The 18,667-nt window shown below is 44.2% G+C and overlaps 1 protein-coding gene across 8 annotated transcripts in view; it reads left to right on the top strand.

The window, feature by feature from the left end:
- Window positions 1-18,667, top strand: part of cdk17 (cyclin dependent kinase 17) — a 235,815-nt gene that overhangs the window by 190,213 nt on the left and 26,935 nt on the right. For all 8 annotated transcript variants that reach the window (XM_070897702.1, XM_070897695.1, XM_070897696.1 and 5 more), the window contains one exon: window positions 863-983. In XM_070897702.1, the coding sequence (XP_070753803.1) occupies window positions 863-983 (121 nt within the window). The remainder of the gene's footprint in view (window positions 1-862; window positions 984-18,667) is intronic.

The raw sequence follows: 18,667 nt of genomic DNA, 5'->3' as shown, positions 1-18,667 counted from the left end.
TTTGAAATGTAGTCACTGTTCTAACATAGGGAAATGCTACAGCAATTTGCACACAGCAATGACCCCACAAGCAGCAACGAGGCAAATGAACAAATAATTTGTTTTAGTAATGTTGGTTGACTGATGAATATTAACCAGGGCACTGGGAGAGCGGCACTGAATTGTCGACCTAAAATATTTGCTCAATTCCTGGAATGGTGTTTGAACCCACACCCTTCTGAATGACAGATGAGAGAGCTACCATTGAGCCACGGCTGACACCTAAAAGAAGATTAAAAATTGTGATTACTTACCAGACCTGGAGTGTTCCTCATTGCTTAAATGAAGCTAAACCTCCATTTATGTAGCTTCCTTCCAGCTGTTCACTTTGTGATCTGTCCTGGTTTGCAATGTTTTGGGATATTGCAGGATATTGCCTTCTCCAAGCAATGAGCTATAAAAGTATGCCTCAGAACTAGGATGTTCCACTCGGAAAGGATGGCAGCCAGACCCTTTTTGTTATATGGAGGTTGACTTGGTTACACAGAATGAGGAAGTTGCAAGTTATCTGCCATTCACTCATAATATAAATTTCTAGAAAGTATGAGCTATTTTTATCCCGCTAATGACTCATGATGCTAACCAAACTCGTTTTCTTTAAGTAAATAGAAGTTACCATTCCAAATGCTATTTTGTTTACTTGAGGCAAGAGAACAATCCAATTCATTAGTTTATCCAAAAAAAATGTTTTGGTAGTTTTCAGCTTTGGCTGATTAAGATTATTTTACAGCTGCATTTTAATGAGTTTTATTTAAATGAAGCGGGTTGCATTTTCAAATCTATAATTCACCATATCAAACTTTGAAGCTTCATTTCGTTACAGGTTTGGCAAGAGCCAAGTCAGTTCCTACAAAGACGTACTCAAATGAAGTTGTAACTTTGTGGTACAGGCCTCCAGATGTACTCTTGGGCTCTTCAGAGTATTCAACACAGATCGATATGTGGTATGTCTAATTGACTACTGTTTACTCTTTTTTTTTATCGGGCATATCTATGTAACGATTTTAGAGGTCTCGTGTATTTAACATCAAGGACCACTCCCATAATCAAGCCTACCCTCCCCCATAAACTTTATTCTCGTAATATCTAGAAATGTAGGATTTCCAAAGTTGCAATTGCGCTAGTTTTCAGAAGGTTTTTTTTCCTTCAAGTTTCTGCTCAAACTTGTTTGCATATTGCCAAATGTAAAATCTTCCATGAACCAGGAATCGGGCAGTGTTTTCGAAAGTAATTTTTTTTTTACAATTCCTTGATATTTTTAAGAGTGGTAACCTGGTGCAGTTTTATTGATACAGCTGAAAATGGGTTTATCACAAAGAATAAGCATTTTTAATCAGTGTCCAGTCCACCATCTATGAGTAACCCAATTTTAAATCACTGAAAATTACTTTTTTTTTTAAACTATGCAGAACCCTTTACACATTGGTGTACAGCTGTCAGTTTCTTAGTAAATTAAAAAATCTATGTATTTAATGGGTGCCGATTAGTGTCCTTCCGCCTTAAAGAACACAGCTTAATTTTAAGAGCCTCCTCAAACGTCTGCAAATGAACACATATTTAGCAGAAACACAACATGGTAATTAATTAGATCTGGTTCGTGGGCAGGGCTGACTTCCAGCACAATGTTTTTTAAACTTGTGCAAAAGATCATGGAAACTCAATTTGCACTGGATGTCATTTGCGCTTGAAATTCTTCGATCTTTTGCGCTAATTTGGCTGGTTTTTGGGCAAACTGTTGGAAATACCAGCGCAACTTAGTGGAAACTTCAGGTCAATGCTTTGATGCTGAAAATTGTTCATTGGAAAAGACATAACCCCTCTGAATTTCACGTTATTCAGATAACGAAAACTATGCCACTGTTGTACCTTGCAAATTAGATTTATTAAAAGTAAAATATTAACCAGCAGCAAAGATCAACAGAGCAGGTGTCACAGAGTTTAACTTTAAAACACTTCGAGCTAGAAATTACATAGTATCACTGGGCAAAAAAGATTTGAAGCTGCCGGGAACTTCTGCTTTAGCGCTCCAAGAGGGAAGTGGAACACTAAATCAAGCACTACCACTTCCCTTAGAGCGCTAAAGTAAGCAAGAGGGGCGGTATCGGCAGAACGCTGAGCAATGTTCAGTGCAGCGCTGTCGTTTTTAAAGGGAAGGGCCAATGGTGGGTTGAATGAATCTTCATGCTGTCACGGCACCTGTGCTACGTGCATAACAGCCCTAAGCACTTTCCATACCTCGGGAGCCTATTATCAATGAGGGCAGACATCGACAACGAGATTCAACACCGCCTCCAGTGTGCCAGCGCAGCCTTCAGCCGCCTGAGGAAAAGTGTCTTTGAAGATCAGGCCCTCAAATCTGCCACCATGCTCATGGTCTACAGGGCTGTAGTGATACTCGCCCTCCTGTATGGCTCAAGAGACGTGGACCATCGAGTAGACACCTCAAATCGCTGGAGAAATACCACCAACGATGTCTCCGCAAGATTCTGCAAATCCCCTGGGAAGACCGACGCACCAGCGTTAGCGCCCTCGACCAGGCCAACATCCCCAGCATCGAAGCACTGACCACACTCGACTAGCTCCGTTGGGTGGGCCACATTGTTTGCATGCCTGACACAAGACTCCCAAAGCAAGCACTCTACTCGGAGCTCCTCCACGGCAAGCGAGCCCAAGGTGGGCAGAGGAAATGTTTCAAGGACATCCTCAAAGCTTCCTTGATAAAATGCAACATCCCCGTCGACACCTGGGAGTCCCTGGCCAAAGACCACCCTAAGTGGAGGAAGAGCATCCAGGAGGGCGCTGAGCACTTCGAGTCTCATCACCGAGAGTATGCAGAAATCAAGTGCAGGCAGCGGAAGGAGCATACGGCAAACCAGTCCCACCCAGCCTTTCCTTCAACAACTGTCTGTGACCGAGACACTAATTCCTGTATTGGACTGTTGAGTCACCTAACAACTCACTTTTAGTGTGGAAGCAAGTCTTCCTCCATTTCGAAGGACTTCCTATGGTGATGTTGAGCCCCAAGCATTCTAAGAGAATGCAGGACTGAGCAATTGCGGGGGCAAAGCAAATCAGTAGGCACCAAAATAGGGAGATAAATAAATTTTGCCCTACTTGTCCACTACTGCCTTTAATTAGTGTTCCCCAAGCGGCCAGCCAAGGTGAGCACGCCTCCTGCAGCTGCCGTTGTTGACGCCTGGTGATGCTGCAGGGGACGGGTGCAAATATTACATCTGAGGCAGTAATGGGATGCTGCGCACCGGATGATGTCACGATCTACGGGACGCAAGAGATCAAAGCGGTAAGTGTTACCGCCAGTACAAAACCCCCAGGGAAGTTAGCGGACAGCGGTGATTTTTCCATGCCCTGTCAGTAACCCCGTTATTTCCCCCCGCAGGCGCTAAAGGGAGGTGCAAACCAGGCCAATTTCTCCCCCTTCAGTTCACACTTCACCACTAAGTCTCCTGATAATGCTGAACTTAGGTCATTGCTTGTAATAAAACTTGTACGTGGAACTGTGTCTGTCCCCATTGAGCCTTACCTGTTCACTTCCTCAATCAATGGAATGAAAAGGAGTGAAAATATAGCACAAAGCTGCCAGATATATTTTCTGGTGGGCATGCAGTTATCAATCAAGTTCAAAGCTGACTTTCAACAATTAAAAGATGCAATGATGCTTAGCTGACTTTTATATAAAACAAAGCCTAACCGTTAGGAAAGGCGATATACATCTGTAGCATCCAGCCCTGAGTAGTCAAATAAAACAGTAAAATAGTTGGTGATTACTTGCAGTGACCTGCCTAAAAAAAAAGGGCAGACCAACCTGCCATGGTATTTCCATCCACACATCAGGAATTTGGATTTTTTTCCCAACTGAGAAACATCAATACGCAAATTAAAGTGAGTACTAAAATCCCATAAATGGATATTAAAGTAATCTTTTTATGATCTGAAATATGACTGACCTCCCAACCGTCACAATATTAATTCTGTTTTATTTAATTACATTAAACCTAATTCTCCGCCAAGTGGCTGACAGTGTATATTGCTGTATTTTTCAGAATTCTAGTTTGAGATATTGGGCTGTAATTTGTGACCCGTACAGGTGCCTGTAGGAGCCTCGCACGTTCTGGGTTTCGGCATGCAGTGTGCATGCGCTAAAACCCAGAACTTGCAATCTGTCAAGAATTTTTTTAACCGATCGCACACATCCCCGGCAAAAAGGCATTCGTGGACAGAGAGTTGGTCCAACTTCTGCCCAGCGATTACCTGTGAAATTCTTAGGCCTGGTAAAAGCAGGTGTAATGCCTGCTTTTACCAGCGTAAGAGTTTTTAAAAAACAGAAAAATAAAATGTTATCAATTATTTATACATTTAAAAACTTGTGAAATGAGAAGTTTATTTTTAGCCCCTTTAAAACATGTAAATTGATTTTTCAAAAAATTACATTTTTGTTTTAAATTTTTAATTAAAAGCCATTTTAATTAATTTTAAATGTGATTTCTTTAAATAATTTTTTGGGGCATTCCCATTCATACTTGTGGAGTTTCCGTACATGCGGAATCTCCATAAGCATGAATGGGGCTTCCCTTCTGTCATTCGTGGGCCGACCCACGTGATCCTGGGGCGCTTGCGAACTGCGTGCATTCCTGAGATACATAGGCCACTTCCTGCGCATACTCAGGCCCAGGACCGTGAGTCTCTATGCTTAACCGGGCCACCAGGTACGTGGGCATTTTATTTGCGAATCGGAAGCATTTTCCTGCGGGAAGACTCTGGCCCTGAATTTGTGGTCGATGTGATTGACTTAAGAAAATGTTTTAATGTCACGAGTAGCACTATTGCTTTTCCTTAAGCTAGAGACATTTCAAGTGAGATGTCCTTATTAAGATTGCTTTCTATCATACAATTTTCTGCAAATGTTTAATTCAGAAATAAAATATTTTGTTTTCCATGAAGTTCTGTGGAAAATCTTACTGCAAAGCATAGGGTGAGCACAGTGGTGTCATCCTACTTGGAATGCAGAGCAGGGTTGGCTAGCCAGCTTTCCTATTGCTGGGGTTCAGCTCTGTACGGCTGTCCACAGATTCTGTTGTGATGTGGCACTTGATCAGCCAGGAGCTAGCTGACTGGAGAAACATTTCTGCTATCACCAGGGTGGATCTTCACCACATTACCAACCTCTGCAGCGGAGAGGAGGCTGACATTGTTCCCTAGGGTGAAGGAACTGTTTGGGGTTTCTCAAGTGGGGAATTGCTGCCAGTACTGGAGAGGGAGAGAATGGGAGGAAGGAAGTGAAGAAGAGAGAAGGGAACACTGGTGGAAGAGGGATGAATAGGGAGAGGTAAAGAAAAAGAATGATAATCTGTTACTCTAGCTCATTCTTCCCGGGAATTCAAACCTGTGGCACTTGTGACAAAAATAATGTTCTTCATTACAGTTATATGCACAGAACTTGTAGAGTTCTGTGTACTGTGCTTACATATGTATCTGCAGGGAACACCTGCGAATTTGCCTGAAAAACTGGATGAATAACAGACTCTTAACAGTCAACACAGTTGTATATAGTGTAAATTACTAATTGTGCTGTACAATATCTTGTTTGTGATTTTTTTTTTGTGAATCATTTGTAAGTAAATTTGGACAGTACTGGAGAATAAATAGTTAATATTTTACTTCACCATTATTGACAGGAGACACAATTTCCGAAGTTTAATGTAATCTGAGTTAACTGTTAACTGTTGAACCTGGGCCACGCAGAGTGCAACAGAATATTGGGCGAAAATCTCACTTCATAAGGGAAGAGTTCTCCTTCTGGAAATGGTTGTGAAACTGGTCACTTGAGAAAAAGGCGTTCGAGGAAACCCAAACTCCAACCATTCTGTAGTCTTTAAAGTCCAAGCTTGGCATCACCTAATACCCTCTTTTCTTTTACAGTTGTCAGTCTCGTTCTTCTTCTTCTTGATTTATTAATTTTTTTTTTTTAAGTTTGTATTGCAGCACATTTGCAATGCTGCCTGGAAACACTGAGAAAAGGGCAGTCATAGTTCTCAAGTCCAGAGCTAGTCGAGATCAGAAGGCTGACCAGGAAAAGTTAAGCGAGTCCACTACTAGTGATAGTGCGATGAATTTTTGTTATATTTTTTCTTGAAGGTTGTATGGTTAGATGAATCAAGGTGAACTTAAATCTGTTACTCTCTGTACATTCATTTGGTGTCGGCAAAATTAAGTAGTTTAATGATTTGTATCTGACTTTATCTCCCCTGAAGTCTTTCAGTTCATCTTCAGTAAGATTGTAGAAGCGCACGCAGATCATGTGAAAGACACAATTTCCAGTTCAGATAACACGGGTGTCCTATTGTTACACTACAGTATAATTTGGATATTATGCAGTATAGACTGTTGAGCTCACATGATGACACGTCAATTGATTCAAGAAATTCACAAGAAACTTGGCTTGGTGTCTAATTTTATTGCTTCCAAAGTTCACCCAAACTAAACTAAGCATTACATTTATAGATAGATCTTAATGCTGTGACACCTATTCTCTTGCAATCCATACGTAGGTACATACAACACGACACACCTCGTATGGGTCAGACACTAGGTCCTGTTCTCTCACAGTGTCAGTTAACTAATCTACCCCCTCTCCTTCATATAATCATTTCATTCACCATATAAGGTCTTGTTTTGAACTTTTTCAGCTGACTGGTGACGCTTGTATCATCAAACAGATTTCCATTCACATGACCACATAGGAGTAGAACCATAGCTACTGCCAAGGCCTCACTCTTATCTATACTTTCTCATGATTGTAGACTGAATTCATTCTTTTCTATGTCCAGTATTTTTTATTACCCCTCTCCTACTACGTTCTTAAGCTGATCTTTTTGTTTTGGCTGGTTTACTCAAAAACCTGTTGTCATCTAGCTGGGCTGCTTAATAACAAGTTTTCTCGCGCTTTTATGTCAGCAAGTCTGTTGGGCTACACAACTAGCTGCATGTATGAACTTAAACTTTGCTTACCCATGATGCATGTGTTAGCCATTTTGTCATTGTTTAATGCTAATACTTATATAGAAGTGCATTTATTATCCAATAGAAACAAAGACATAGAAAATAGGAGTAGAAGGCCATTCGGCCCTTTGAGTCTGCACCACCATAGAAACATAGAAAATAGGTGCAGGAGCAGGCCATTCAGCCCTTCTAGCCTGCACCGCCATTCAATGAGTTCATGGCTGAACATGAAACTTCAGTACCCCCTTCCTGCTTTCTCGCCATAACCCTTGATCCCCTGAGTAGTAAGGACTTCATCTAACTCCCTTTTGAATATATTTAGTGAATTGGCCTCAACTACTTTCTGTGGTAGAGAATTCCACAGGTTCACCACTCTCTGGGTGAAGAAGTTTCTCCTCATCTCGGTCCTAAATGGCTTACCCCTTATCCTCAGACTGTGACCCCTGGTTCTGGACTTCCCCAACATTGGGAACATTCTTTCTGCATCTAACCTGTCTAAACCCGTCAGAATTTTAAACGTTTCTATGAGGTCCCCTCTCATTCTTCTGAACTCCAGTGAATACAAGCCCAGTTGATCCAATCTTTCTTGATAGGTCAGTTCCGCCATCCCGGGAATCAGTCTGGTGAACCTTCGCTGCACTCCCTCAATAGCAAGAATGTCCTTCCTCAAGTTAGGAGACCAAAACTGTACACAATACTCCAGGTGTGATCAGTATGATCATGGCTGATCCTCTATCTTAACACCATGGGCCCAAGTTTCCACATGATTTGCGCCTGATTTTGAGGAGCAACTGGTGGAGAACGGACTATCTTAGAAATTGCAATTCTCCACTTTTTTTTTCTGCAGTTCTAGTCAGGTAGAACAGTTCCACTTTGGAACAGAATTTTTTCTTCAAAAGGGGGCATGTCCGGCCACTGACGCTGGATTTCAAAGTTTCCACAGTGAAAACGTACTCCAAACTAACTTAGAATGGAGCAAGTGAAGATTTTTGTAGAACTGAAAAAACCTTATCTACACGTTCAAAAATCAGGCGCAGGTTACAAATTAGGAGTCCAGAACGAGGTGGAGGGGGGGTGGGGGGGAAGGGAAGTCATTAAATTCTATAATAAATCCTTATTTATACTTATACAAATATTATACAAATAAATCCAACCTGAATAAACATTTATAAGCAAAGAAAAGATTAAATAAACCATCTTCCTACCTGTGTGAAAATGCTTCAGCCAGGGAGAATGCTGCAGGCGTTCGTTCCCACGGGGGGGGGAGAGGAGAAAGCCGCTCGTTCCCGCGGGGGGGGGAGGAGAAAGCCGTTCGTTCCGGTGGGGGGGGGAGGAGGGTGGGAGAGAGAGAGAGGAGAAAGCCGTTCGTTCCCGCAGGAGGGAGAGTGGGAGGAGAAAGCCGTTCGTTCCCGCGGGGGGGGGAGGAGGCAGCCATTTGTTCCCGACGGCGGGCGGGGAGGGGGAGGGAAACGGCTGCCTCAACTTTCTGAGGCTTCCTGCAGCCTTCTCTGTGCTGATGTGCTGATGGCAATGTGCTTTTATTAAAAAAAATTTCAAAAATTAAACAGCTACAAAGAACTACAAAAATGGCCGAGTGCCAATGTTTCCTTCACACTGCGCGTGCGCGAACGCTCCAAAGCGCACGCGCAGCGTTGCCGGCAGGAAAAAAACTAATTTAAATGGTACCCGCCCCCTCCCACTTACAAAATCGACGCGAGTGTAGGCTCCGCCCCCTGGGCGCCGCGCCAAACAGACAAGGAGCTGCAGGGCGCTCCAGAATCGCGCGTTTTTTTTTCGGCGCGAAAAACGGGCGCCCAGCCGCCCGTTTTTTATCGTGTGGAAACTTAGGCCCCATATTCCAGCTTTTTCCCCATACCCCTTGATGTCTTTTGTTTCTAGAAATCTATCTATCTCCCTCATAAATATATTCAATGACTTAGCCTGCACAAATTTCTCCTCATCTTGGTCCTAAATTTCCTACCCCGTATCCTGAGACTGTTGTGAGCCTTGTTCAAGACTTCCCAGCCAGGGGAAACATCCTCCCTGCATCCAGTCTATCCAACCCAGTCAGAATTTTATACATTTCAATAAGATCCCCTCTCATTCTTCTAAACTCTATTGAATACAGGCCTAGTCGACCCAATCTCTCCTCGTACGACAGTCCTGCCATCCCAGGAATCAGTCTGGTCAACGTTCACTGCACTCCCTCTATGGCAAGTATATCCTTTCTTGGGTAAGGAGACCAAAACTGCACACAATACTCCTGGTGCGGTCTCACCAAGGCACTGTATAACTGTAGTAAGGCATCCTTGCTCCTGTACTCAAATGCTCTTGCAATTGACTCCAGGATGGTATGTTGCCTCCCTGGTGCAAGGGTCAAGGATGTCTCGGAGCGGGTGCAGGACATTTTGAAGCGGGAGAGTGAACAACCAGTTGTCATGGTGCATATAGGTACCAACGATATAGGTTAAAAAAACGGGATGAGGTCCTACAAGACGAATTTAGGGGAGCTAGGAGCTAAATTTAAAAAGTAGGACCTCAAAAGTATAAATCTTAGGATTGCTACCAGTGCCATGTGCTAATCAGAGTCGGAATCGCAGGATAGCTCAGATGAATACATGGCTTGAGGAGTGGTGCAGAAGGGAGGGATTCAAATTCCTGGGACATTGGAACCGGTTCTGGGGGAGATGGGACCAGTACAAACCAGGTGGTCTGCACCTGGGCAGGACCGGAACCAATGTCCTAGGGGGAGTGTTTGCTAGTGCTGTTGGGGAGGAGTTAAACTAATATGGCAGGGGGATATGAACCTATGCAGGGAGACAGAGTAGAAGTAGAATGGGGACAGAAGCAAAAGATAGAAAGAAGGAAAGTAAAAGTGGAGAGCAGAGAAACCCAAGGCAAAAAGGGCCACATTACAGCAAAATTCTAAAGGGGCAAAGTATGTTAAAAAGACAAGCCTGAAGGCTCTGTGCCTCAATGCGAGGAGTATTCAGAATAAGGTGGACGAATTAACTGCGCAGATAGCAGTTAACGGATATGATGTAATTGGCATCACGGAGACATGGCTCCAGGGTGACCAAGGCTGGGAACTCAACATCCAAGGCTATTCAACATTTAGGAAGGATAGACAGAAAGGAAAAGGAGGTGGGGTGGCATTGCTGGTTAAAGAGGAAATTAATGCAATAGTAAGGGAGGACATTAGCTTGGATGATGTGGAATCGGTATGGGTGAGCTACGGAATACCAAAGAGCAGAAAACGCTAGTGGGAGTTGAGTACAGACCACCAAACAGTAGTAGTGAGGTTGGGGACAAGAAATTAGAGATGCATGCAATAAAGGTACAGCAGTTATCATGGGCGACTTTAATCTACATATTGATTGGGCGAACCAAACTGGTAGCAGTGAGGTGGAGGAGGATTTCCTGGTGTGTATTAGGGATGGTTTTCTAGACCAATATGTCGAACCAACTAGAGGACTGGCTATCCTAGACTGGGTGATGTCTAATGAGAAAGGACTAATTAGCAATCTTGTTGTGTGAGGCCCCTTGGGAAAGAGTGACCATAATATGGTAGAATTCTTTATTAAGATGGAGAGTGACATAGTTAATTCAGAGACTAAGGTCCTGAACTTAAGGAAACGTAACTTCGATGGTATGAGACGTGAATTGGCTAGAAAAGACTGGCGAGTGATACGTAAAGGGCAGACGGTGGATAGACAATGGCAAACATTTAAAGATCACATGGATGAACTTCAACAATTGTACATCCTGTCTGGAGTAAAAATAAGACGGGGAAGGTGGCTCAAACGTGGCTAAAGGGAAACTAAGGATAGTGTTAAATCCAAGGAAGAGGCATATAAATTGGCCAGAAAAAGCAGCAACCTGAGGACTGGAAGAATTTTGTAATACAGCAGAGGAGGACAAAGGGTTTAATTCGGAGGGGGAAAATAGAGTGAGAGGAAGCTTGCTGGGAACATTAAAAACTGACTGCAAAAGCTTCTATAGATATGTGAAAAGAAAAAGATTAGTGAAAACAAACGCAGGTCCCTTGCACTCAGATTCAGGTGAATTTATAATGGGGACCAAAGAAATGGCAGACCAGTTAAACAAAAGCTTTGGTTCTGTCTTCACGAAGGAAGACACAAATGGAAACATAGAAAATTGGTGCAGGAGTAGGCCATTCAGCTCTTCGAGCCTGCACCGCCATTCAATGAGTTCATGGCTGAATATGCAACTTCAGTACCCCATTCCTGCTTTCTCGCCATACCCCTTGATCCCCCTAGTAGTAAGGACTACATCTAACTCCTTTTTGAATATATTTAGTGAATTGGCCTCAACAACTTTCTGTGGTAGAGAATTCCACAGGTTCACCACTCTCTGGGTGAAGAAGTTTCTCCTCATCTCGGTCCTAAATAGCTTATCCCTTATCCTTGGACTGTGACCTCTGGTTCTGAACTTCCCAACATTGGGAACATTCTTCCTGCATCTAACCTGTCGAAACCCATCACAATTTTAAATGTTTCTATGAGATCCCCTCTCATTCTTCTGAACTCCAGTGAATACAAGCCCAGTTGATCCAGTCTTTCTTGATATGTCAGTCCTGCCATCCCGGGAATCAGTCTGGTGAACCTTCGCTGCACTCCCTCAATAGCAAGAATGTCCTTCCTCAAGTTAGGAGACCAAAACTGTACACAATACTCCAGGTGTGGCCTCACCAAGGCCCTGTACAACTGTAGCAACACCTCCCTGCCCCTGTACTCAAATCCCCTCGCTATGAAGGCCAACATGCCATTTGCTTTCTTAACCGCCTGCTGTACCTGCATGCCAACCTTCAATGACTGATGTACCATGACACCCAGGTCTCGTTGCACCTCCCCTTTTCCTAATCTGTCACCATTCAGATAATAGTCTGTCTATCTGTTTTTACCACCAAAGTGGATACCCTCACATTTATCCACATTATACTTCATCTGCCATGCATTTGCCCACTCACCTAACCTATCCAAATCACTCTGCAGCCTCATAGCATCCTCCTCGCAGCTCACACTGCCACCCAACTTAGTGTCATCCGCAAATTTGGAGATACTGCATTTAATCCCCTCGTCTAAATCATTAATGTACAATGTAAACAGCTGGGGCCCCAGCACAGAACCTTGCGGTACCCCACTAGTCACTGCCTGCCATTCTGAAAAGTACCCATTTACTCCTACTCTTTGCTTCCTGTCTGCCAACCAGTTCTCAATCCATGTCAGCACACTACCCTCCAATCCCATGTGATTTAAGTTTGCACATTAATCTCTTGTGTGGGACCTTATCGAAAGCTTTCTGAAAGTCCAAATATACCACATCAACTGGTTCTCCCTTGTCCACTCTACTGGAAACATCCTCAAAAAATTTCAGAAGATTTGTCAAGCATGATTTCCCTTTCACAAATCCATGCTGACTTGGACCTATCATGTCACCTCTTTCCAAATGCGCTGCTATGACATCCTTAATAATTGATTCCATCATTTTACCCACTACCGATGTCACGCTGACCGGTCTGTAATTCCCTGTATTCTCTCTCCCTCCTTTTTTAAAAAATGGAGTTACAGTGGCTACCCTCCACTCGATAGGAACTGATCCAGAGTCTATGGAATGTTGGAAAATGACTGTCAATGCATCCGCTATTTCCAAGGCCACCTCCTTAAGTACTCTCGGATGCAGTCCATCAGGCCCTGGGATTTATCGGCCTTCAATCCCATCAATTTCCCCATCACAATTTCTAATAAGGATTTCCCTCAGTTCCTCCTTCTTACTAGACCCTCTGACGCCTTTTATATCCGGAAGGTTGTTTGTGTCCTCCTTAGTGAATACCGAACCAAAGTACTTGTTCAGTTGGTCTGCCATTTCTTTGTTCCCCGTTATGACTTCCCCTGATTCTGACTGCAGAGGACCTACGTTTGTCTTTACTAACCTTTTTCTCTTTACATATATATATATATATAGAAACGTTGGCAGTCCGTCTTAATGTTCCCTGCAATTTTCCCTGCCCTAATCAAACCCTTTGTCCTCCTCTGCTGAGTTCTAAATTTCTCCCAGTCCCCGGGTTCACTGCTATTTCTGGCCAATTTGTATGCCACTTCCTTGGCTTTAATGCTATCCCTGATTTCCCTTGATAGCCACAGTTGAGCCACCTTCCCTTTTTTATTTTTACGTCAGACATGGATGTACAATTGTTGTAATTCATCCATGCGGTCTCTAAATGTCTGCCATTGCCCATCCACTGTCAACCCCTTAAGTATCATTTGCCAATCCATCCTAGCCAATTCACGCCTCATACCTTCAAAGTTACCCTTCTTTAAGTTCTGGACCATGGTCTCTGAATTAACTGTTTCATTCTCCATCCCAATGTAGAATTCCACCATATTATGGTCACTCTTTCCCAAGGGGCCTCGCATAACGAGATTGCTAATTAATCCTCTCTCATTACACAACACCCAGTCTAAGATGGTCTCCCCCGAGTTGGTTCCTCGACATACTGGTCTAGAAAACCATCCCTTATGCACTCCAGGAAATCCTCCTCCACCGTATAGCCTCCAGTTTGGTTAGCCCAATCTATATGCATATTAAAGTCACCCATGATAACTGCTGCACCTTTATTGCATGCACCCCTAATTTCCTGTTTGATGCCCTCCCCAACATCACTACTACTGTTTGGAGATCTGTACACAACTCCCACTGATGTTTTTTGCCCTTTTGGTGTTCTGCAGCTCTACCCATATAGATTCCACATCATCCAAGCTAATGTCCTTCCTAACTATTGCATTAACCTCCACTTTAACCAGCAATGCTACCCCACCTCCTTTTCGTTTTATTCTATCCTTCCTGAATGTTGAATACCCAGCCCTGATCATCCTGGCTGATCATTCACCTCAGTACCCCTTTCCTGCTTTCTCTCCATACCCCTTGATCCCTTTAGCCGTAAGGGCTATATCTAACTCCCTCTTGAATATATCCAATGAACTGGCATCAACGACTCTCTGCGGCAGGGAATTCCACAGGTTAACAACTCTGAGTGAAGAAGTTTCTCCTCATCTCAGTCCTAAATGGCCTACCCCTTACCCTAAGACTGTGTCCCCTGGTTCTCGACTTCCCCAACATCGGGAACATTCTTCCCGCATCTGACCTGTCCCGTCCTGTCAGAATCTTGTACGTTTCGATGAGATCCCCTCTCATCCTTTTAAACTCAAGTGTATAAAGGCCCAGTTGATCCAGTCTATCCTCATGTGTCAGTCCAGCCATCCCTGGAATCAGTCTGCTGAACCTTCGCTGCACTCGCTCAATAGCAAGAACGCCCTTCCTCAGATTCGGAGACCAAAACTGAACACAATATTCCAGGTGAGGCCTCACCAAGGCCCTGTACAATTGCAGTAAGACCTCCCTGCTCCGATACTCAAATCCCCTAGCTATGAAGGCCAACATGCCATTTGCCGCCTTCACCGCCTGCTGTACCTGCATGCCAACTTTCAGTGACTGATGAACCATGATACCCAGGTCTCGTTGCACCTCCCCTTTTCCTAATCTGTCACCATTCAGATAATATTCTGCCTTCGTGTTTTTGCCACCAAAGTGGATAACCTCACATTTATCCACATTATACTGCATCTGCCACGCATTTGCCCACTCACCTAACCTGTCCAAATCACCCTGCAGCATCTTAGCGTCCTCCTCACAGCTCACACCGCCACTCAGTTTAGTGTCATCTGCAAACTTGGAGATATTACACTCAATTCCTTCTTCCAAATTGTTAATGTATATTGTATAGAGCTGGGTCCCAGCACCGAGCCCTGCGGCATCCCACTCGTCACTGCCTGCCATTCCGAAAAGGACCCGTTTATCCCGACTCTCTGCTTCCTGTCTGCCAACCAATTCTCTATCCACGTCAGTACATTGCCCCCAAAACCATGTGCTTTAATTTTGCACACCAATCTCTTATGTGGGACCTTGTCAAAAGCCTTTTGAAAGTCCAAATACACCACATCCACTGGTTCTCCCTTATCCACTCTACTAGTTACACCCTCAAAAAATTCCAGAAGATTTGTCAAGCATGATTTCCCTTTCACAAATCCATGCTGACTTGGACCGATCCTGTCACTGCTTTCCAAATGTGCTGCTATTTATCTTTAATAATTGATTCCAACATTTTCCCCACTACTGATGTCAGGCTAATAATTTCCTGTTTTCTCTCTCCCTCCTTTTTTAAAAAGTGGTGTTACATTAGCTACCCTCCAGTCCATTGGAACTGATCCAGAGTCGATAGACTGTTGGAAAATGATCACCAAATAACCTTCCGGAAATACTAGGGGACCGAGGGTCGAGTGAAAAGGAGGAACTGAAGGAAATCCTTATTCGGCAGGAAATTGTATTAGGGAAATTGATGGGATTGAAGGCCGATAAATCCCTGGGGCCTGATAATCTGCATCCCAGAGTACTTAAGGAAGTGGCCCTCGAAATAGTGGATGCATTGGTGATCATTTTCCAACAGTCTATCGACTCTGAATCAGTTCCTATGGCCTGGAGGGTAGCTGATGTAACACCACTTTTTAAGAAAGGAGGGAGAGAGAAAACGGGGAATTATAGACCGGTTAGCCTGACATCAGTAATGGGGAAAATGTTGGAATCAATTAAAGATAAATTGCAGCACATTTGGAAAGCAGTGACGGGATCAGCCCAAGTCAGCATGGATTTATGAAAGGGAAATCCTGCTTGACAAATCTTCTAAAAAAAATTTGAGGATGTAACTAGTAGAGTGGACAAGGGAGAACCAGTGGACGTGATGTATTTGGACTTTCAAAAGACTTTTGACAAAGTCCCACACGAGATTAGTGTGCAAAATTAAAGCACATGGTATTGGGTTAATGTACTAACGTGGATAGAGAACTGGTTGGCAGACAGGAAACAGAGAGTTGGGATAAACTGGTCCATTTCAGAATGGCAGGCAGTGACTAATGGGGTACCGCAGGGCTCAGTGCTGGGACCCCAGCTATTTACAATAGACATTAATAATTTGCATGAGGGAATTGAGTGTAATATCTCCAAGTTTGCAGATGACACTAAGCTGGGTGGTGGTGTGAGCTCTGAGGAGGACATTAAAAGGCTGCAGGGTGACTTGGACAGGTTAGGTGAGTGGGCAAACGCGTGACTGATGCAGTTTTATGTGGATAAATGTGAAGTTATCCACTTTGGTGGCAAAAACAAGACAGGAAGGCAGAATATTATCTGAATGGCGGCAGATTAGGAAATGGGGAGGTGCAGTGAGACCTGGGTGTCATGGTACATCAGTCATTGAAAGTTGGCATGCAGGTTCAGCAGGCGGTGAAGAAGGCAAATGGCATGTTGGTCTTCATAGCTAGGGGATTTGAGTATAGGAGCAGGGAGGTCTTATTGCAGTTGTACAGGGCCTTAGTGAGGCCTCACCTGGAATATTGTGTTCGGTTTTGTTCTCCCAATCTGAGGAAGAACATTCTTGCTATTGAGGGAGTGCAGCGAAGGTTCACCAGACTCATTCCCGGGATGGCAGGACTGACATATGTGGAGAGACTGGATCGACTGGACCTGTATTCACTGGAGTTTGGAAGGAAGAGAAGGGATCTCATAGAAACATATAAAATTCTGACGGGACGGGACTGGACAGGTTAGATGCAGGAAGAATGTTCCCGATGTTGGGGATGTCCAGAACCAGGGGACATAGTCTTAGGATAAGGGGTAAGCCATTTACGACCGAGATGAGGAGAAACTTCTTTACTCAGAGAGTTGTTAACCTGTGGAATTCCCTAACGCAGAGAGTTATTGATGCCAGTTCGTTGGATATAGCCAAGTGGGAGTTAGATATGGCCCTTACGGCTAAAGGCATCAAAGGGGTATGGAGAGAAAGCAGGAAAGGGGTACTGAGGGAATGATCAGCCATGATCTTATTGAATGGTGGTGCAGGCTCGAATGGCCTACTCCTGCACCTGTTTTCTATGTTTCTATGAAGGCCAACATACCTTTTGCCTTCCTAACTGCTTGCTGCACCTGCATGTTTGCTTTCAATGACTGTACAAGGACACCCAGGTCCCTCTGTACATCACACTTCCCAAGCCATCACCATTTAAATAATACTATGTCCTTATGTTTTTCCTACCAAACCGGGTAACTTCACATTTATCCACATTATACTGCATCTGCCAAGTGTTTGTTCACTCACTCAACCTATCTAAATTGCCTTGCAGAATCTTTGCATCCTCCTCCCACAATCCCACCTAGTTTTGTGTCGTCAGCAAACTTGGAAATATTACATTTGGTTCTAAATCATTTATATATAAATATATATATATATATATATATATAATAGCTGGGGCCTAAGCACTGATCCCTGTGGTCATCATCATCATAGGCGGTCCCTCGAACAAGGATGACTTGCTTCCACGAGTTCACAGGCGTTTCGATGAAGGACCCGATGTTCCAGTCATGTACTCCAATTGAAGGGGTGGAAGATGCCTGTGCGCAAATTTTTTTTAACGTGTGGTGACCGTTGCACATCAGCCACCACATTGCCTTGACAGAGCTAGGTCTTTTTCCAGTGACCAGGGTTAACCAGGGCGACTGGAGACCTGCTCTGCTGCGGACCAAGTGAGCGCACGTATTGCAGTGTGGGCTGGCCCATGCTGCCCCTGGGCCCTCGGTTCTTCTGGACCCTGTACCCTCATCTGTCGCATCTCCGCCACAACTTCTCGCCGCTCCTCCACCACAAACACTCACCACTCATCCGCCCCAATCTTCCAACGACTCTGTACCTGGACCCAACCAATGTTCTTGCCCACGCGCCACTCAGCCGCCCATCTCAAAATCATCGCATACTTGGAGCAGCTCGCGCTGGAGGTTGAAGTGATCTGCCACTCCAGCTCTTTTATAGCCCGACCTGCGGAGCTGTTTTCTCGCAGGTCGGGGGGCCACAATGTCCCAGGGCCCACCACTCCAGCGCTTTTATAGCCCAACCTGCGGAGCTGTTCTCTCGTTCCCTGTGGTACCCACTAGTCACTGCACGTCAATATTGCCTTAAAACCCTGGAACGCCTGTGACATGGGTTTTACTCATTTTGATCCCAGCCCAGTAGTCCCAGAGTCTTTCTTGCAGGAAGCTAAAGAACTTTCCCTTTAATTATCGTAAGTAGTTTCCTAATTATAGAAAGGAAAACGAGAGCAATTAAAACGACAATTTGAACAATAATCATCAACATATGATTATGTATTAAGGGAAGGACGTGGTTGCACTCGAGAGGGTGCAGAGGAGATTTACTAGGATGCTGCCTGGAATGGAAAACCTTAGTTATGAGGACAAATTGGAACAGAAGAGGTTGAGAGGAGACCTCATTGAGGTGTGCGGAATATTGAGGGGCCTGGACATAATGGATAGTAAGGGCTTATTTCCATTGGTGATGGGGTCTATCACGAGGGGGCATAGTTTTGGGGTGGTTGGTGGAAGGTTTGGAGGGGATTTGAGGGGATCTTTACGCAGAGGGTTGTGGGGATCTGGAATTCGCTGCCTGGAAGAGTGGTGGATGCAGAAACCTCACCACTTTTAAGAGATGGTT

The sequence above is a fragment of the Pristiophorus japonicus genome, chromosome 13, assembly GCF_044704955.1.
Source record: "Pristiophorus japonicus isolate sPriJap1 chromosome 13, sPriJap1.hap1, whole genome shotgun sequence".
NCBI classification, from domain to species: domain Eukaryota; kingdom Metazoa; phylum Chordata; class Chondrichthyes; family Pristiophoridae; genus Pristiophorus; species Pristiophorus japonicus.
This window is presented reverse-complemented; position numbering and strand designations above follow the sequence as displayed.